Source organism: Eucalyptus grandis, chromosome 11 (assembly GCF_016545825.1).
Source record: "Eucalyptus grandis isolate ANBG69807.140 chromosome 11, ASM1654582v1, whole genome shotgun sequence".
Taxonomy (NCBI): Eukaryota; Viridiplantae; Streptophyta; class Magnoliopsida; order Myrtales; family Myrtaceae; genus Eucalyptus; species Eucalyptus grandis.
This window is the reverse complement of record NC_052622.1, coordinates 47,092,842-47,114,553: the sequence shown is the minus strand read 5'-3', so window position 1 is coordinate 47,114,553 and position 21,712 is coordinate 47,092,842. Positions and strand designations below refer to the sequence as shown.

The 21,712-nt window shown below is 40.2% G+C and overlaps 3 protein-coding genes across 4 annotated transcripts; 1 reads left to right on the top strand and 2 right to left on the bottom strand.

Annotated features, from left to right (window-relative positions):
- Window positions 1–255: 255 nt before the first annotated feature.
- LOC104426744 (putative indole-3-acetic acid-amido synthetase GH3.9) lies at window positions 256–4,056 on the top strand. The gene is given in 5 exon segments (XM_010039893.3): window positions 256–623; window positions 732–833; window positions 1,039–1,862; window positions 3,280–3,639; window positions 3,642–4,056. Coding segments are annotated over 5 exon segments (1,818 nt in total). The 5' UTR covers window positions 256–330; the 3' UTR covers window positions 3,881–4,056.
- A 1,417-nt stretch (window positions 4,057–5,473) lies between these two features.
- On the bottom strand, window positions 5,474–10,345 carry LOC104426743 (ribosomal RNA large subunit methyltransferase I). 2 transcript variants are annotated; one of them, XM_010039891.3, is made up of 8 exons: window positions 10,202–10,345; window positions 9,820–10,045; window positions 9,584–9,718; window positions 8,927–9,149; window positions 8,268–8,454; window positions 6,806–6,990; window positions 6,296–6,433; window positions 5,474–5,768 (listed from the first exon to the last, which is right to left on the bottom strand). In XM_010039891.3, the coding sequence occupies exons 1-8, from the start codon at window positions 10,296–10,298 to the stop codon at window positions 5,640–5,642; spliced, it is 1,320 nt and encodes a 439-aa protein (XP_010038193.3). In that variant the 5' UTR covers window positions 10,299–10,345; the 3' UTR covers window positions 5,474–5,639. The 2 variants fall into 2 exon arrangements, with proteins under 2 accessions (XP_010038193.3, XP_010038194.3); XM_010039892.3 differs by having other exon boundaries at window positions 9,820–10,049; window positions 10,202–10,339.
- A 9,063-nt stretch (window positions 10,346–19,408) lies between these two features.
- On the bottom strand, window positions 19,409–21,712 carry LOC104427969 (desiccation-related protein PCC13-62). Its single transcript, XM_010040973.3, has 3 exons — window positions 21,250–21,712; window positions 20,937–21,162; window positions 19,409–19,883 (listed from the first exon to the last, which is right to left on the bottom strand). Exons 1-3 carry the CDS (start codon window positions 21,552–21,554, stop codon window positions 19,506–19,508), a joined length of 909 nt encoding a protein of 302 aa, XP_010039275.2. The 5' UTR covers window positions 21,555–21,712; the 3' UTR covers window positions 19,409–19,505.

The following is a 21,712-nucleotide window of genomic DNA, read 5'->3' as shown; positions in this document are numbered from 1 at the left end:
TCCAACCCAAGATCATTATGAAAAAAATAAGTATACTGGAACATCATCTACAAGATTTATATGTTAAGTAGTGCGAGAGATTTTAAGCAAGCATTTAAATATGCCGGTCGTATTCTCAATACCCAACGAGAGCCTGTCACATCGGATTTTGTGGATTGGTTTTTGTATAATCTAGTATTATTCGAAAGGATATGAACCTTTTTCTCACTATATATAGAGCGTTGCTCTCCACAACTATTCAACGAGAGTGAACTACCTCAGTTGCATCTTTTCCTCCATATATCACTATTTGTTTTGCTCTCTCCACGCCTTTTCTGTTTACACAAGAAAATGGATGGCAAGAAACTGGAGTACAAAGGAGAGGCTGCACTGAAAGAGATAGAGAGGCTCACATCTGAGGCTGACATTGTCCAGCAAAACATCCTGAAGGAGATCTTAGTGCAAAACCAGAAAACCGAGTACTTGAGCAAGTACTCGAGAGGGTCAGCCCTGGACGCTTGCGAGTTCAAGAAACTGGTCCCCGTGATCACTTACAAGGCCATTCAACCTTACATTGAAAGAATTGCTCATGGTGAAGATTCGTCTCTGATTACAGGAAAACCCATCACTGAAATGTTATGCAGGTCTCTCTCTAGTATATGTCTCAGCTCTATTTACTCATTTTTTCTCTGATTTAAGTTATTGGTTTTGAGCTAACTAGTGATTAAAGAATGTCGTTGTGTAATTTGTAGCTCGGGGACTTCTGCTGGAGAGCCCAAGATGATGCCATCGATTGAGGAGGACATTGACCGAAGAACCTTTCTTTATAATCTCATCATGCCCATTATGAGCCAGTTAATCAATCTGATTTTCCTTTTCCCTGCTCTCTTTCTTTGTTCTTCAAGTTGAACAGTACAAATAATTACCTAATTATCGTAGTTATCCAGCAGGTGTAAAAGTATCTCTTATCTTGATACTGCCTGTGAAGAAAACAATAATCCTTCGACATATGCTTAATATTCTTGCCTTGCATACATGACATGGAAATTCAAATTTTAGGTATCTTACGGGGCTCGACGAGGGCAAGGCCATGTACTTGTACTTCGTCAAGGCAGAAAGGTCCACCCCATGCGGCTTGCCTGCCCGGTCCGTGCTGACGAGCTACTACAAGAGCAAGCGCTTCAAGTTCCGGGCCCCCGATGCGTACAATGACTGCACGAGCCCATATGCAGCCATCCTGTGTGACGACGGCGAGCAGAGCATGTATTGCCAGCTCCTGTCAGGTCTTGTCCACCGGCACCAGGTCCTGCGGCTCGGCGCGGTCTTTGCTTCCGCGTTCCTTCGTGCCATATCGTTCCTCGAGCGCAACTGGGGCCGCATGTGCGACGACATAGCCGTCGGCTGCCTAGACCCCTTCATCACTGATCCCGAGTGCCGATCCTCCATGTCGAGCATACTACTGCCACCGAACCCCACCCTCGCGGCTGAGATCCAGGAACTCTGCAGCTCTCCATCGTGGAAGGGGATATTGTGCCGGCTTTGGCCAAGGGCGAAGTACATTGAGGCCGTCGTGACAGGGTCGATGGCGCAGTACATACCGGCCCTCGAGTACTACAGTGAGGGGAAGCTGCCGCCGGTGTGCACAATGTACGCCTCGTCGGAGTGCTACTTCGGGGTCAACCTGAGGCCGCTGTGCGACCCACACGACGTCGCGTTCACACTGCTGCCCAACATGGGCTACTTCGAGTTCATACCCCTGGGAGGGAACGGGACGCTGGTGATGGAAATCGACGAGGACGAGGAAGTGTCCGGTCGCAGGCTCGTGGACTTGGTCAATGTCCGGGTCGGGTGCTATTACGAGCTCGTGGTCACTACATTTGCTGGTGAGCATAATCTGTTTTACTTTAAGTCCCATGTTTGTAGGATCATGTCGTGTTTATCTTCTAAGAATATGATGTCACTTCGTCATGATGTTGAGTCACTATCCTTTTGTCGAAGATTAATGCACTCTAGTCATGCAAAAGGATATAGTGTCATCAATCACTAGGAATTCCATCTTTCATCTTTATTCTCTAGCATTACTAAACAGTTAATCTCTAATCATTAATCTCTAATCAATGTCACATTCCTTTGTTTTCTGTCAGCTTCCTCGAACTTTTGATACTGCTAAGGTGGAAATAAGATAGGTACACTTGGAAAATATCGGAAAGTCTTTCTTGCATTTTATTTTTCATATCAATTTGCATCTTGAGTTTTGGGAACCTACAATTAGCATCTCAAGTTGAATCAATGGTCCTATTATGAATTTGCCATTTTCCTTCCGATTTCGTCTCTCCCGGCATTTCAAATCCACCCGCAATGGAAAAACACTTTCTACCCAAAACCCAACCAACCACCCACCCACTGCTCAGCCCCTCTCCTCCTACTGCCGCCAACTTGTATCGTGCCACCAACCGCCACCCTAGCTAAGTTGCGACCCATCATCGACTACGATAGCTTGAGCTTGACCCGGATCCGATTAGGCTCCGTTTGCATCGAGCTTGACTCAAATCTATCGAGTTTGACCCAGATTTGTCAAGCTCGACTAAGCTCGATGTTGGTAGAGCTCGACCCTTAGTCGAGCCCGATCATGGTCAAGGAGGGAGAAAGGGAGAAAGAAAAAAAGGGCGGGGCACGGCATCGGTCGGGATCGATGGTAGCACTGTGGCTTCGATGGTGGGAGCCTAGAGCTGAGAGAGAGCTGGGGTGAGAGAGACAGGGGACAGGGCGAGTGGTGTTTTCGATGAATCTGTGAATTTTCAAAACTCGAGATGCAAATTTATACCGGAATGAAAAGTGGAGATGATTTTTGAAATTTTCTTTGGTCCTTTAATTCGGAATAAAATTGGTTCTTAATAAATTAGTAAAGACATGCACCCTTATCAATAGGAAAAAAAAACCTTGTTACGATGCACAACAATACCCTTCTTTCTTTAGTGTCAATCCCGGAAAAGCTATTTTTATTTCTCCGGTTTCTAATGTTTGCTTGAAGTGGGTGGAAGGAGGAGGACTAGTATGCATGGAATTCTCTTCTTTTCACTCCATAGCTCAATGAAAGTACATTGGACAAATCAAATGATTTCAAAGTTCATTTCGCTTGTTCCTATTTATGTATAATTTTTCCAGTTAATTATTACTTTAATCCCTCTCCTCTCCTCATGTTTCCTGTAATTAATTATCCAAAACACTAAAAAATCACGCCATCAAGATTATGACGATGGCGCTTTAGCCTTTATATGTGTTGTAAATGTCAATTTCCAGGGCTCTACCGGTATCGGATTGGAGATGTGCTCCAGGTAACAGGCTTTCACAATCGCGCACCACAATTCCGATTCATTTGCCGGAGGAATGTCGTCCTCAGCATCGACAATGACAAGACGAATGAGGAAGATCTCCACAAGAGCATCACAGCGGGTAAAAAACTGCTAGAGCCCCTCGACGCCTTCCTTGTGGAGTACACAAGCCGAGTGGACACTTCATCCGTCCCAGGGCACTATGTCCTCTACTGGGAAATCAAGCATCATCCCAGGTCGCCGCCGTCGGCATCGTCAAACAATTCAGGGGCAAACAAGCTGGCCCTCGATGGTCGCGTGCTTGAGGAGTGCTGCATCGTCGTGGAAGAAAGCTGGACTACGTCTACAGGCGGTGCCGCACCAATGACAGATCGGTTGGGCCGCTCGAGATTAGGGTCGTGAATCCTGGGACGTTTGAGTTATTGATGGACTTCTTCATAAGCCAAGGAGGGTCCATTAATCAGTACAAGACTCCTAGGTGCATAAAGTCCAGTGCTGCCCTCGAGTTGCTTGATGGTAATGTGGAGGCCTCTTTTTTCAGCCCTAGAGATCCAACCTGGAGACCTTGAAATTGAGTAGGAACTTGAAAGTACGTGACTTGGCGATGCAATGAGTCCAAATCCTCAATGGAGCAATAATTCAATATTCATGAAGTAGTAACGTAGGACCTCAATGCTCTCATGTTGATGTCAAAATGGATCATCTTGATGTCAAAAGTGGAGTTGATTAAGTTTGCTTTGCAATAGGAAATTCTCGCTTTCTCTTAAAAATTGCCCTTTTAGAGACAAGAACATGTTTGATCAGCGTGTATATGCATCTATTGTAGTCAATCTCATGAAGTGTTTTGGCCTTCAGACAAATTGGAGGGTGTTTCATATATATAGCCGAACAAATTCTGGAGTGAGAACATTGCCTCTGGATAAGCTCTGCGAGTCTCTACCCAAAGTTCTGGGTCTTTCCTCGTTGACATGGCTAGGAATCAAGAAATTGTTGGCTCTGTTAAAAGAGATCACATGTTGATATTCCTGTACTATCGACGAGATGTCCATTAGCACGAAATGAGCATCGAAACATCGATGGAGCGTGAAAGGTACAATGACCACCATGGCTATTCGAGAATACATGATAAAGGAGGATCTGCTCTAGTAACGGCGAGTCCCAGAAAATTCGGCAAAGCCTTTGTTTCAAGTTGAGGAGTGACCCACATTTTGAAATTTCATCACATGACTAAGTGCACGATTTTCTTTTGATATCAGCAAAAGGTGCATGTAATTGGAAGAAAATGCGTCCGAGAGTGCCCCGACATGCAGATGCGAACGGTCTTTTCATTGCAGGACATTTTCGAAGGAAACGCAGGATGGACTCGAGAGCTAGATCAAGGAGGAAAGTTTAAGCGGAAAGTCTCACTGTTTATGGGCGTGATGAAACGGAGACAACTATGTGAAGGAACAAGAGCTTTATGCTTACCGAAGAAAACTTAGGACGGAAGATCGAAAACATTTCGCAGAAAAAAATAGGGTCAGTTTCGCATCACAGATGGAACATCTTTGTACTTGAGTAAACATTTGACAGACGCCCCCCACCTGTAAATTCTCCTCTAACCCTTCTGATTGCGATGAGGTTCGTTCCTTGCCTCAAGGGAGTCGAACCATTTGCGAGGAGTTCAGAAGTGGACCTCTTTGTAGGTCCTAAGATTGTAGGAGCCAACTCCCTCTTGAACGATCAATCAAGTAGACATGAGATGCAACCTCAAGAATATAAGCTTTCGTCCTGCTTTATTTTTCTCGATACAGGTACATCTACACACAATATAAGCTATCAAATCCATGGTGTCCTAGGACTGAATTCCATGTCCTCCTATAGTGTGTACTCCATTCTAATCCAGGGGACAACTATTTGCTTCTGCTGAAATGGTAACAGCAGTTGACACTGCACATGTAACGATTGCAATGGCAGAAAGAAGCCTGTGGTAGCCAACCAGTTCGGACCAATATGAGGGTAAAAGAATCTCGATTGCCACCGAATCACTCTGCTCAGGAGATTGTTTAACCTTAGGACTACGGCTTTGAGTGTCGAAGATCATCATTTCTTGCAAGAGCATTTTGTTGAGCAAGGACTAACTGAATATAGAAGCTAATGGGGGATAATATGCTATGTACTCAAGCAGGAAGAAAGCACTGTAACATAGGAGTGCCTCGGCCATCTATAAGTGTGGGGTTGGATTAGTGAATGGGAAAGTGCCAGTAAGTCCAAAACTTTTCAGCAAGATGAATGGCAATAAATTGCGCCGGATATTTAATCCAGTGTGCAAATACTGTTTATGATTTTTCAAAATACTCTTAATAAAATATTGGACAGGTATTCGCCTTCAGGGTAGGATGGGTCAATAGGGTGATCACATGCTGCTCCGCTCTGTCTCAGAATTGTGGCTCTTCTCCCAGCTGCAGATGCTGCGCCCTGAATGTCAGGGATACCAATCAAAAAAGAAACTTAACATCTAAGGGATCTAATAAAAACCTTTAAGAATGTGAGGCAGCTTAACAGGCAAAGCTTCTGAAACATGCAGTGTATGTATTGACATCATATGCTGGCAAGCAAATACAACTCTCTGGGGCCTGATCAGCAAGAAATGCAGTTGATCTCATGCCCGATTAAGAGAGCTGAATGATTTCTTAAAACTGTAGAAGAAAGGATGCATCTAAGCCCCAATTTTCTCTGGCTCTATTTTTCCAGTTCAACATGATTCAGTCAATACCATTCTGGTTGAAAGTTTCCTTATCTTGTGGTTCAGTTGGTTTTTCATCTCAATTCTGAACACCTTGTGCTGCTGCTTCTCACCAGAGTAGTGTCCCATTATCATAAGAGCTCTCGCTTGGTGAGATCCTATCATGACTAGCTACATCTCTAATGGTTTACAGTAAAATGCACAAGCAACAGGGACATAATTACATAGCAGATATGACATGAACTGGTGATATACTTGCCTGAAGTGTCTTTATGAACATCCCACTCTGTGTCATAGCTCCAGAACATGAACAAGTCATAAGTAGTCCACCTTTCTTGGTCAATCTCATTGCCAGTGAGTTCAAATTTCTATACATGCCCAATGCACTTTTTAGAGCCTGAAAAATGATACCAAGAGATGAGCCGCTCTGCTCACAATACCAAAGAACAGAAGCTGATGTAAATTTTCACAAGCAAAAGTTCGCAAAGCTCTCAAAGCTAATTTTCGTGCCACCAACAATAAAATTGCCAGATTAATAGTCTGCAGAGCCCAGATTTATGGGCATCTGTAACTTGTTGACGAATCATTATATCTAAGCATTGAAAGTATAGAACCACCATTAATAATCCAGTACAACCTGGAAGAGTAGTGTCATGTTTGTGAAAGTTATTGGTAGAGAAAATACAGAACCAAGATGACAATAGCAATCAATCAGCATCTACAATTACCAGAACAATTTCACATTTAACTATGAACAGTAACTCGGTACCTTCCTCTTTGGAGCTAACTTTGGAGGGTCAAGTATGACTATGTCCCATGACTCGTTTCTTAATAAAGCACTCTTCATGAATACAGTTGCATCTTCTTTTAAAAAAGATATCCTAGCTGGATCCAATCTATTAAGAGCAATATTTTCTCGAGCAAGCTCCAAAGCAGGCAATGACGTATCAATACCTGAAACGATATGGATAATATTAAACTATCTGTAAAAGGTTCATCAGCAAAATCTGTAAAAGGTTCATCAGCATACCCTCATTGTAAAGCAAAATCTGGGCCACTTCAACTAACCATTGGAAATACTTAAGTCAACTCACATCATTATAATTAGAAAAAATATGATAGTTAGTTCAATGGAATCTCCATTTCCTTTCTTTATGGTTCACAATGATTCAAAAGGAAGTCCTTTTGCTAAAAACCCAAGCCGAAACTTAGATCACAAATCAGGTTGACAAGAGAAAGAGTCAACTACACAGACTACTTCAATTCCATTTAATTTATAATTCAACAATCGGAAGATTGCATGCCCTGATATGAAAGGCAGCTACTACTTGCAGGTGTGATGATTTGTCTAAAGAGTACTCACCCCAGATGATAGGCGACTTGTCCTCCTTTGTTAGGTATGATCAAGGGACTCCCAGCCCTTTACTACATCTCACATCGCATTGACTACCCCCAAGTCGGGGATGGAGGGAGGATCCTAAGCTTTCCTCGAGCTTCATTAGATCCACCTTCCCTACAGTGAATGATTTTTAGTTCTTTTAGTGAAGTCTTCATTCCCATCAAACCATTCAGCCCTTCATGAGCAGCACTCTGAAGTTATTTCTTACTAATGAAGAATCCATTAGTAGCACCATAAGTTGATCTCCTACCACCAGCTCCATCAGATGTTTACCCAAGGGCTAGCCATGAAGGATGTGAGACCAGTAACTTCTTCTAATAACTACCAGTCAGCAAGGTGTGCCCTCAGTCTTAACCCTGACAAGACTAGTTCTCTCTCCCCCACCACGAGCTAAGGCTCTAAATGACTTGATGCAAAGTTCTCACAGAATGAATCCAATGGTTTATATTGTTCTAGCTGACATGCTTTGAACAAAGGTCCAAACTGACAGATTATGGAAGCTATTTGGAAAGAACTGTGTTAGAAAAGACTCTATTATGGGTTCAAATGTTTTTTTTTTTTCACTTGGGGTTTACGGTAAAGAACTATTATGCAAATGTTTTTTTTTTTTTTTTGGTAAAAACTATTATGCAAATGTTGGTACTTAGTAAAGTCAATTTTCATCACTCGTACAGCTATATGAGAAACAAAATTCCTGATAACTCTGAATCACTTATATTTGTTCCAAGGATGGCAAGACATTTGCATGCAATCTTCACATGGAAGCAAAATGTTAAGGTTATGATGGCATTGTCAGGAACAAAGAGTAAAAGAATGCACAGTTAAGCCATACCCAAAACTTCAACTGCACCTCCCCTGACTGCATTTAGGGAAAATCCACCACTGTAGCAGCATAGGTCAAGAACTCTCCGTCCATCACACACCGTGGATATAAACTGACGGTTCTCACGTTGATCAGCATAAAATCCTGTCTTCTGGCCATCGAGTGAGATGACATAAGCAATGCCATTCTCAAGAACCTAGGATGACCCATGACAAAGGAAGACATCAGATGACAATATGCGGATAGAACTTTTGTTAGAGTGGGCAAGAAAATATACCCAGCATGTCACTTTTGGCCATTAGTCATCCTTCCATCTAGAGCACTTTCCAAGACACACCTCTTACAGCTATAACGAAAGGAGCAAGAAAAGGTCCATTCTTCATTTGTTCCACCCTAAGGGCATTTTCAGGCCCAACAAGTTTTGAGGCAGCCTCCCAAATTTTCTAAGCATCTCTAAGAAATTGCATCCTATTGGGAGAGGTATAGTCTTAGATCCTCCAGTGGCACAGAGAATTAGATAGCATGTGGTTCTAAGAACTTATTGACAACAAGATACATATGTACATAAAATTTTCACTTAAGCAAATCTTAATATAGATGAAAAAGGTTAAAAACAGAAGTGAAAACTTCTAACCAACAAAACAGAAAGTCTGTCAACTGTCCTGTACCTTGGTTCTTTTAGGACAAGTAGAAGGCTGCATCTCCTGCAATTTGGATACATCCAGCCCTTCCTCTTTTAACATTTCAATGGATGGTCTCCAGCTTATGTGATTTATGGCACTGATTTTACTAATGCAAGCCTCTATTTCTGTCTTGTACTTCTCAACCCAAGCAGCAGATGATGCTACCACAGCTAAATCTCCAAATACATCGACGATCAAACCTGACAACCTAAATGCAGGCAATACCACTTTTATTAAGGAAGAAAAACACAGTACCAAGTATATGACCAAGTAAAAATTAGAATAAAAATGAAAAGGCAATGCTTCCAAGCCAAAATTAGGACATAAGGGAAGGACATTTGATGATTTAAAGAACATTAAGTTTATTCACAAGATTTAATGATAGTGCCTATGAATGCTCAACTTAGCAGCGCATCTGCATGCCTAATATGAGTTACCACGGATACCACTTGGAGACTGGAAAATATTCCTGGGTGATTCCTCTGGCCATATACTGTCGATAAGCAATGTTCCACATGGACATGACCAATTTCTTCATTTTAACCAATTTATCGCCAAACCATTTCTCAGTTCACAAATCAATCACAGTCGTGAAAATGACACATTCAAAAAAAAAAAAAAAAAAATTCATCTAAACCTTACCTATCCCCTTCGCTATTGATCAGACGATATGCATTTGTCCTAACAGAAGGCAACCCCAAACTCTTGCGCAGCTTCACAGCCGCCTCGATTCGTTCTTCGAGCAACTTCTCCACATTCAATGCACATGAAGGATTCCTGTCACAAGGATTAGACTCTTTAAAGAAATTGCCAGCCGCGGGAGATGCCAATGCCAAAATGAAGAAAAAGCCATTGGTAGAGAGTACAGTTAACCGTACCCAGTTGTCTCCTCTTCTAGCTGCATCAGCCTGACGCTGAACATGGAAACCGAGTTGTACAAGCCCCACCCAATCGGCTTCTCCGCCCCATCGGCCACAAGCACGACGTCCCCGGTCCTCGGCGGCGGCCGGCCGACTATCCGGTCGACGGCGCCGCTGTACACCATGGGGCTGCCGTCCTTGAACAACTGGGTCTTCCCCTTCTTGAGCACGACCCTCGCGACGCCTATCTAACGAAACAAGATAAAGGGACAGCATTACAACGAGCAGGAATTCGAAGGGTACGTAATTTGACTTAGCTCGTTGCCAACAAGTCCACCGGAGGAATGACAAGCAAAGCCACTAGAGAGAGAGAGAGAGAGAGAGAGAGAGAGAGAGAGACCGGGGGAGTGAGCGGCGGCGAGTTCTTGAAGCGCGGCGGTGGCCGGAGCAGTAGAGAGAGAAAGGGACTTCATCAAGCGGGAGGGAAGCTGAAGCATCCTCGCTCTCTCCCTCTCTCTCTCTCTCTCTCTCTCTCGCGGTGTTCGGTTGGACCTCCAAGATAAATGTCATGATTTTGTTATATTTCCAGTTTATGTACAAAAAATATTCGTCTTTGAATTTTTAATATCTCAGTTAAAATAGAGCAAGGGTCATTTATTTCGTGAAAAATAAAAATTTGATCTTTTTAAAAGTAATCGTTTGTATCACTTTAAGTTATTAACCAATTAAAAATATTTTCATTATTATCGACGTGGATCTTGCTAACCGCCCTATATGATATGACAGGCGTTAACCTGAGGCTTTTTTTTTTATTTAATAAATTTTTTATATTTCTAGTTTTTTTTTTTTTTCGAGCGAGGCTGCAACCAATGCCCTTGCTATGGCCATTAAGGGCCAGGGCAAGGGCGACGATCTCACCCAATTGCAAGGGTTGTCGACCATCACTCCAAAAATCCAAAAGAAAAACATAGAAAAAAGAAATCCATAAACAAATTGAAAACATTATTAAATATATAAACAGAAAATGTCAATGTTTACATTGATTATACTACGTAAGATAACCGACATCCATATTAGCAATTTCCAATCAAAATTGATCAGATGGACGCAATTGACAAAACATAAAAATGTTTATGATTCATTTGACACAATTAAAAAATTAAGGATTGAAGTAGCAAAAGTGCAATAAATATAAGCTTTTTTTGATAATTTTCCCCTTCTCAAAATATTGATTCTCCATATAATATCATGTAGGCGACTATTCTATATGTACACAAAAAGCATTTCGGACCATTTAAAATGGAGTTTCATGTGACCATATGGATTCCACCAAATACGACAATCCATATTGATTTTAATATATGATACACACTTGTGTCATGGTTTGTGATTCTACCGTACTCGTGAATCATTGTGTGTGGAGCTTAGGGGATACTGAGTGAAAAGCAAGTAATGCATAGGAGATGAACATAACTAATCTATGAAAATGGTGTGGGGATGATTTGTGCTAAGAGTTTAGGATAAACAAAATTATATTACTTAAGAGCTTTCAAGGCGGGATTGGTCTCTTGTGTACAAACTGATTGGAAGCCGATGCTGCTCTTTTACTGAGGCCATGCCAAGCCAAAATTAGCTGTCGAGCCTAAAGTGATATATTATCTCACTCGATAGATTAGACGCGCAAGCTAAACTGAGCGTGGAGATATAAGGAAGCTATTCGTAATATTATTCTCTAAAATAATTATAAAATGAAGGCTGGCCTAGTGTTATTTGTTCACCAAGTGTCACACAGGCTATTCCATAGCCAAGGTATTGCTGGCCCATGACAAATTGTATCAGAATAGGATCCCTCCAATAAGTGGATTGAGTCAAGAAAAGCCCGTGGTCTTCCCATTCCTACGAGGGTGGAGAGTGAATTGCAGGGAGAAAAGGGTGCTTGGACAAAGCACAGTTCTCGACCAGCTTCTAAATTGGCAATGGAAGCACAAGAAAGATCCGGTTCCTTATCAAATAGGGAAAACATTTCTAGATCAATTGGCAAGTCTCAAGAAGAGATTTGCTGCCACGTTTTCAACAAGGAAAGAAAAGTGGCGCATCAATGATTAAGGAAACACAAGAAGTGACGGAACAATTTGCGATAAGGACATTGCAAAATTGAGAGCAGGAGAATATTACGACCCCGTGATTCTCCATTACTTGCGAACCCTTGTGGGTGGAGCTTGGGAGTTATCGAGTGAAGAGCGAGTGATGTAGAAAGGATGAATACAATTGGTTTGTAGAAGTGGTGTCAAGATTGTTGGTGCTAGAAGTTCTAGGATATGAAGATGATAATGCTTAGGAGCTCCAAAGGCCGGGTTGGCCTTCTATAAACAAAATGATTAGGAGCTGATCCCACTTTCTTGATGAGGCCATGACAAGTCAAAACTAGTTGTTGAGCCTAAAGTAATTTGTGGTATTGCTCAATAGACTAGACAATCAAGCTAAGCTAGACGTGGTATGATCTAATATAAGGAAGCTATTCGCCATATTATTCTGTGGAACAACTATTGAATGAAGGTTGACTTGGTATTGTCAACCCACCAGGCATTGCACAAGCTATTTCATGACCAAGGAATTGCTGGTGCATGATGCTTGCCTTGTAATTCTTCATATGTAGCATAGACTCATTGTAGCTAATTCTATAGATACAACTCATAATTTATGTTATGAATTATGGTATAGCTAATTCTATACCTTTAAAACATAACGCACATGAGCTAATGACTATGGATGCGTATGCTCTTAGCTAGGATTGTCTAAGGGTTTGTTCATTCAGTAGAAAACAACTTTTGAGAAAACATTTTCTGGATTTTCCTGTGTTCGGAGGACAGAAAATAAGTGATCAAATAAAATATTTTCCAGTCAATGGAATATCTCCTTCTAAAACTGTGAAAAATGATTTCCTCTTTTGAAAAAATGAAATCATTTTCCACCCTCATGTCCTTACATAACCTCTTGCATAAACACTTTTTTTTTTCCTTCTTTCCTTACTCTAGAGCTGCCATTTTCCACCCTCTTTCTCATGAAGCCCAGGGTTTCTCATCTTGTCCTCCTCCTCCTTCGACGTCAACAACGAGCAACGGCCGAGCTCCCCCTTCGTCCGACAATATTCGATCTCCACCCTCACGAAGCCTAGGATTTCCCATCTTGTCCTCCTCCTCCTCCTTCAATATCGACAACCAACAGTGGTCAAGTGCCCTCCTCGTTCGGCAGTGCTCGATCTCTACCGCTTCCACCTCCTTGCCCCCTTGTCCGACGATACTCAATCTCTATCGCTGCCACCTCCTCAGCCCCCTCGAAGCACCTACTGGCGAAGATGCGATTTCTGAGGGGTTATGGCCTTTGTTTTGTCCTATGGAGATGCGATTTCTAAGGTAATCACTGTAATTAGCTCTTATGTCAGTAAATCGATCTCGTTATATACTTTGCTAGTCCTTCATTCCTCCCTTCCTCCCTTCGGGTTTAGTGATGATTGACGAGTTTCTAATTGTAGCATTGCTCGATCAAGAGGATCGATGCGCTTGATGTCTTATTACGTGAGTTTCGGAAGCTATTTTCAAGTATAAGGTTTTTGAATTAAGGGGCTACAAAGTGATCATTGTTGAGCTTGTGTTCAACAGAATTTTGTACTATTTATTAAAGCTTGGTGGAATTGGAAGCATGATGTGGTTTTGGGTGAGCTTGTTAAGTGCTAATTGCATGCTCTTGTCCACAGATCTTGGAGTTTCTCTTTGTCATAATGTCTCTCTATTTCTCTTGATACCCATTTTTAACATGGTATGCTCGTGTACAGATATGGAATTGAGCAAAGAAGTTTCTTATGATTATCAATGACTAAGTTATCTTGTTCACATAGAAACATGACCGAATGGATGGACGAGCATTTGCATACCCAATGTATTGAAAAGCAACTTCTGTTGTCCCGTGTGTTTCTGGCTCCTCTAGTATTGCCTTTTTTGTATTTCGTGTACATTTTGTGTTTCCTGATCAGTGTGTTCCAATATAGATGGATGATAACAAAATTCGAGTGGCGATAACAGGTGCGGCTACAACAATTATGATAATTATCACACTAGTTATGGATGATTATGATCATTCGAAGAACGTACTGAGAGAGCCTCATGTGAATTGAGATTATGAAAGAGAGTTATATATAAATCGTGTGTTATATAGTGATGATACTCATTGTATAGATCAAATTTTAGAGCTTTGTAAGGTACTCGGTGCAAGTAACTTGTTGCATTTTACAACAAATGTTTCTATTAGAGAGCAAGTTATGGTATTTTGCCATATCAATGGACATAATGTGAGGTTTAGAGTCATTGGAAAAAGATTTCATAGATCAATAGACACCGTGTATAGATATTTCAAAATTGTGTTGCAAATGATTTTGAAATTATACAAACATGTGGTGAAAAAATCAAGTAATTCCACTCCTCTTGACAGTCAAAGGTTTTATCCATATTTTAAGGTATGAAATTTGAAAAAACAAACCTTTATAAATTGGTTGAGAAGTTTCATTAGTATTTAGTTGGTTACTATATTGATTATTTTAGGATTATGTTGGAGCAATAAATGGAACTCATGTACATACATCGATTCCTCTTGAAATTCAAAGAAAATTTCGTGGTCGAAAGGATGAAACAACACAAAATGTTTTAGATGTTGTTACATTTGACTTGAGATTTTCTTATGTATTAGCTGGTTGGGAGAGCACTACCCATGATTCACATAATTTGTTTGATGCACTTTCAAAACCGAATGAATTGAATATTCCTAAAGGTAAGAAAATTGAATTTATACACATTATTTGAATGGAGATTAGTAACTTAGAAATAAACTCATTTATAACTCGTAAGAAAATATTATCTTGCCAATGCTTGTTATGGAATCCAAAATGGCATCATCTCTCCCTATTGCGGTATTAGATACCATTTGAAGGAGTTTAGTGATCGTCTACCTAAAATTGAGAATGAACTATTCAATCAATGCCATTCATCTTTAAGAATTACTATTGAAAGAGCATTTGGAGTTCTAAAAGAGCATTTTCGAGTATTGGATTTTGAAACTTTTTGGTCATTTGGAACACAAGTTGATGTTGTCTTATCTTATTGTATCATTCACAATTTTATTATGGGAGTTGATCCCAATGACTCTATCATGGAAAAGATGAATTGACAAATGGAATCTCAAAAAGAAAACTCAAGAATCCAATTTTCTCAAAGAGAGGAAAAGGAGAAAAATAGGATATGGGCATCAGAAAGGGATAGGATTGCACATGCATATAGATTAGTTATCAGAATATTAGAAGAAGCCAATAATTTTCCGTTAATTTCTTTTGAGTACTTTATTTTGAACATATGGTTTCAATTTCTTTAATGATGATCATCTTTAAATATTTACTACGTGTCCCTCTTCATCATATTTTTTCTTACTCTACTGGTTAAAGTCGTTACGTAGTTATCATGATGGATAAAAGTAAGGCAAATGATAAGAAGGTCAAGCAATTTAGATGGTCAAAGCTTGTGGAATGTGCTCTACTTGAATTCTCGCCAATGAAACTAGTAAAGGAAACAAGCCTTTAAGCACATTCAAACCCTCTTCAATTGATCGAGTTGTCAATACAATAAATGAGTGGTTTGGTGTTTGTTGTGAGCCCGACTATGTTGAGAACCATTTGAAAATGGTCAAAAGCAATTGAAAGACAATTCAAACTCTATAGTAAGAGTAGATTCAATTGGGATGACAAGTTGAAAATGGTCATAGTTGGGAAAAAAGAATTTGATCAATATGTGTTGGTAATTTTTCGGAAATGTTAGCATTGTGCTGCGTGTATTTGTTCGGACACATGCATTTGGAGCAAAGGGTGATTTCATGGAATCAATTTTAAAGAAAGAATTTCCAAACTCTAGAAAAAATTTCCTAACCCTTTTAGTTGAACATCGATATTTCCAAAAAATTACCTACACGTATTGATCAAATTCATATTTTTCAAACTACGACCATCTTCAACATGTCATCTCAATTGAATCCACTCTTGCCATAGAGTTTGAATTGTCTTCCAAATGCTTTGTCTTCAAATGGTTTTCAACATGGTCGGGCTCACAACAAACACCAAATCTCTCATTTATTGTATTGACAACTTGAGCAATTGAGGAGAGTTTGAATGTGCTCGAAGGCTTATTTCCTTTATTAGTTTCATCAGCGAGAATTTCAAGTAAAACACATTCCATAGGCTTTGACCATCTAAATTGCTTGACCTTCTCATCATTTGCCTTACTTTTACCCATCATGATAATTACGTAACAACTTTAAACAACAAAATAAGAAAAAAATATGATCAAGAGGGATACATAGTAAATATTTAAAGATGATTATCATTAAAGAAATGGAAATCATATGTTCAAAATAAAGCACTCAAAAGAAACAAAAGGAAAACTATGGACTTCTTCTAATATTTTGATAACTAATCTCTATTGCATGTGCAATCTTATCCCTTTTTTTATGCCCATATCCCATTTTCCTCCTTTTCCTGTCTTTGAGAAAATTGGATTCTTGAATATTCTCTTTGAGACTCCATTTGTCTATTTATCTTTTCCATGATAGAGCCATTGCGATCAACTCCCATAATAAAATTGTGAATAATACAATAAGCTAAGACAACATCAACTTATGTTCCAAATGACCAAAAAATTTTAAAATTCACTACTCAAAAACACTTCTTTAGAACTCCAAATGCTCTTTCAATAGTCATTCTTAGAGATGAATGGCGTTGATTGAATAGTTCCTTCTCATTTTCAGGTGGACAATCACTGAACTCTTTCAAATGGTATCTAATACCGCGATAGGGAGAGATGATGCCATTTGGATGCCATTTTGGATTCCATAACAAGCATCGGCAAGATAATATTTTCTTACGAGTTATAAATGAGTTTATTACTAAGTTACTAATCCGAATTCAAACAATGTGTGTAAATTTCATTTTCTTATCTTTATGAATATTCAATCCATTCGGCTTTGAAAGTGCATCAGACAAAATACGTGAATCATGGGCAGTGCCCTCCCAACCAACTAATACATAATAAAATATCAAGTCAAATGTAACAACAACTAATACATTTTGTATTGTTTCATCCTTCCGACCACGAAATCTTCTTTGAATTTCAAGAGGAATTGATGTGCGTCCATGAGTTCCATCTATTGCTCCAACACAATCCTAAAATAATCAATATAGTTACCAACCAAATACTAATGAAACTTCTCAAGCAATTTATAAAGACTTGTTTTTTCAAATTTCATACCTTAAAATATGGATAAAACCTTCGACTGTTACTTATCTCAGGAGGAGTGGAATTACTTGGTTCTTTCACCACATATTTGTACAATTTCAAAACCACTTGCAAGACGATTTTGAAATATGTATGCACGGTGTCTATTGATCTATGAAATCTTTCACTCAAAGACTCTAAACCTCATATTATGTCCAATGATATGGCAAATTACCATAACTTGCTCTATAATAGAAACATTTACTATAGAACGTAACAAGTTACCTGCATCGAGTACCTTACAAAGCTCTAAAATGCATTCAAGGACATCCGTATTTGATCTATATAATGAGTATCATCACCATATAATACATGATTCATATCTAACTCTCCCTCATAATCTCGACTCACATGAGGCTCTCTCAGTATGTAGAACATATTGATTATGAAACGCAAAATGCATGTGAAATACAAGAATGTCAATACTAGAAAAGCTAGAAACGCATGGGACAACAGAAGTTGCTTTTCAATACATTGGGTATGCAAATGCTCGTGCATCCATTTAGTCATGTTTCTATGTGAACAAAATAACTAGGTCATTGATAATCATAAGAAACTTATTTACTCAATTCTATATCTACACCACGAGTATAAAATGTTAAAAATAGGTATCAAGAGAAATAGATGTGCATTATGATGGAGAGAAACTCCAAGATCAGTCGTAGACAAGAGCATGCCATCAGTATATAACAAGCTCATCCAAAACCACGTCATGCTTCCAATTCCACCATAATTAATCCTTCTATTAATAAACAGTACAAAATTCCACCAAGAAAAACAATGATCACTTGCAACCGCTTAATTCGAAAAACTCAAGTAATCAAGTAAACAAAGACGTGTGGCGCATTGGTCCGCTTGATCGAGTAATGCCACGATCTGGAACTCGTCAATCATCACTAAACCTAAAGGGAGGAAAGGAGGAAGGAAGGACTGGCAAAGTATATAACGAGGTTGATTTATTGACATGAGAGCTACTTAGAATGATCACCTCAAAAATCATGCCTATGGGGAACAAAATAGAGGCTATAACTCCTGAGAAATTGCGTCTCCGCCAACTGGTGCTACGAGGGGCAAGGAGGCAGCAAAATTGGAGATTGAGCATAGTCAGACAAGGGGGGCGAGGAGGCAGCAGTTGAGGAGATCGAGTACCACCGAACGAGGGGGGCGCTCGGCCCGCTACTAGTCGTCAGCATCGAAGGAGGAAGACGACAAGATGAGAAACCCTAGGCTTTGTGAGGGCGGAGATCAAGTACCATCATACAATGGCGGTGCTCGGCCACTGCTAGTCGTCGGCATCGAAGGAGGAGGAGGACGAGATGAGAAATCCTAGGCTTTGGGAGAAAGAGGGTCGAAAATGGCAGCTCTGGAGTAAGGAATGAAGGGAAAAAAAGTGTTCACACAAAAGGCTATGCAATGACATGAGGGTGGAAAATGATTTACTTTGTTCAAAAGATGAAATTATTTTCCATAGTTTTAGAAGAAGATTTTCTATTGACTGGAAAATATTTTCTTTGACCACTTATTTTTCACCCCTGAACACTGCAAAATCCAGAAAATATTTTCTCGAAAATTGTTTTCCGCTAAACGAACGGGCCCTAAATTTCAAACTCTTTAATTTTATCAATTTAATCATAAACCTTTAAGCAGAATTTTAGTATTTTTTTTTCAAGTGAATTTTTGCCAAAAACACAAATGTGACGGTCCAATCTTCTCTGGCCATCTCACATGGCACATTGCCACGCAAGAGATTTCCGACGGAAATTGGCCAAATGATCACATTAGAATTTTGCCTGAAAATTTATGATTTAATTGATAAAATTGGAAAGTTTGAGAATTAATTGGCATTCGTACAATAAGTTTATGATCGACTGGACAATTTCCTTGAATCCTAAGATGATTTGCCCTTGTGTATGGAGGATTATTCTAAAACTACTAAAACCCAAAGGAGGGAATAATTGGAGAAGAAAACGTTTAAATCTAATTTCAATTAATAATATATTAGAGTACGCGATCAACTAGACATTAGATCGTACACTAAACCTAATGGCGGTTAATTAGACATTAGATTATGGACTTCAGGTGATATTACGCAGACTAAAGTTTTTTTTTTTTTCCGTATAAGTAGGTTTCTGTCACGTAACATGTCTACACAAAAACTCTACCTATTATCATTTTGGAAGGCAAATAAGCATGAGATTAGAAGTGACAATGACGAGGTTATCACAAATAATTAGACTTGATTAAATATGATAAGGTAGCTATTCATTTCTGTTTAACGTAATGAGTACAGGAAAGACAATGTTACATTATTCTTTATAAGCATTCATCATATTCTCCCTAATCTTTCTTCAAGAAACTTTGAGCTATACGCCCGTTTCCCCCTTCCGGGTAGAACCCGCCGGGCTTGTATTCACTGCCACTGTTATAGATTATCCTCAGTATCTCCGGCGGGGTCCGCGAGTATGACACCGAGTACACATCTGCCGACAACACATTGCTTGTGGTCCGGTTCTCAGCCCCAAGCTCCTTAGGCACCATGATGCCCTCATCCTTCAGCCCACACATGGCGAGCTCATTCTTGAGCCTCGACAGATGGCTGGTGAACTCGGCCACGGTCATGTTGTAAGGCTCGACCTTCTCGTCCGCTCGTTCGTACAACAGCGTCCTCAACACCGCATCCTGGCCCGACTCCACGCCCAATAGCGATGCAACCAACTATGTACATAGGTTGAAATGAAAATTAGATTATTTGATGTGACACTAAAGTTCAGGAAAATTATCCACAAAGTTTTAGACCTATATTTTTATTAATTCAGTTATAAACATTTTTTATTTTATCAATTGAGTTTACTTTTTATGAAATAAGTTCATCCAATCAATTTTGACTAGAAATCGTTGATATAGATGCCATTTGATCTACGTAGTGTGGCCAACCTAAGGGGAGCCTCACCCGCCCTTGCTAGGTCGGTAGGCGAGGCTTGCCCTCACCAGTGACTAGTGGGGGTGAGCTTTGCCAAAGGCCGGCAAGGTCAACCTCACCAGCTCCCACCCTTGGCCAAACACTAAGGCTGGTGACTAACTAGAGAAAGAAGGGGAAAAAGATAAAGACAAATAAAAATGAAAAAGGAAAATAAAAAATCAATTAAAATTTCGAATTTTTTTTTGAAATATTATTGAAAATTATTTATGTCAAGATTATCAATTATGTCATGTAGGACGGTCGGTATTTACAATAGTAATTTCCAATCAAAACTGATTTTTTTTTTGTCGGTTCTACTCAATTCCTACTCTAGCTCTCACTCTCAGACTTTTGTCCTGTCTCCTTGCAGGGCGTAAAAGTCAAAACTCATTCCTAAAACGAAATCGTCCCCATCTCAACCCCAAAAAGGTGGGGATTCAAACTCCCCACATCCCCTTCCATGTTGAAAGGGTGGCCACTTGGACAAACCCCAAAGCTTGAAAAATAAAAATATATAAAAAATAATTTTTTTCCCTAATTGAAATTATTTTTCAAATGAAATCTAAAGAGTAAAAAGTATATTTGCTTACAGATCATCAGCAGAGGTGTAGGATATAATTGGCAAAATCAAATTCATTTGAAATTGAATTAGTAGAAATGTAATTGATTCTAAAAAAAATTGGACAATTTTCTCCTTAAGTTTTGCCAAATTGGACTTGCGATAGCTTTTAGCTGTACGAACACACGTTACAACACACAGGAGTTGGTCGAAAATCGAAGGGAGAGAGAACCAAAGAGTATTGTCTTACGCTTTTGGAATTGTAGCTTTCGAGGAATGGGATGGTGCCGACATAACCTACGAGTCCCACGTAGGGGATAACATAGGATGCCAAGAGATAGTTCACAGTATTGCCGTATGGATTGAAAGGAGGTTGCAGCGGGCGACCCACGGCTCGGTCGAATAGCGTCTCGAAATTCTGGGCACTTAGATTCAACAGAGGCCTCCGGATTCCACCGACCCTCGTGTAGATAGCCCTGCGCAAGTCGATCGACGTTCATCAAAATCATTATACACCGGCCGATACTGTACTGATGATGTCGAAAAAATGACTGAACCTCAACCTGAGATGGCCAACTTCTTGATAACCAAACTCTTCGATGATGCGACGGGTGATGGGGTCAAGGTCGGCCTTCGCCCCACCGACCGGCGGCGGACCGCCCTGGGCCAGGTATGGGGCAATGCTGTCGAGCCCTTGGCCGAGTGAGCCGCGCAGGAAGAACTCGGCCTCCAGGAACTCCAAGTTCATGGCGAACTGCACCCGGTCGACATCGCTGGCTTTGATGGGCTCGCAGCGGGGATCGCACGAGGCCTTGTGAGAAAGGAGAAGGAGGAGGAGGAAGAAGGAGAAAGGAGACGAGTTTCTCATTTCGGCGAGATGTCTTTACGCCGTGTGGAAAGAGGAAATAACGCATACATGGAAGGGATTATGTTAAGCTATGTTATAGAGTGAAGCGGTGAGAGAGCACGAGACGTAAACGATTGGAAAGTCAATTTTGAAATCGATGTCGTGGAATGGTCTCAGCC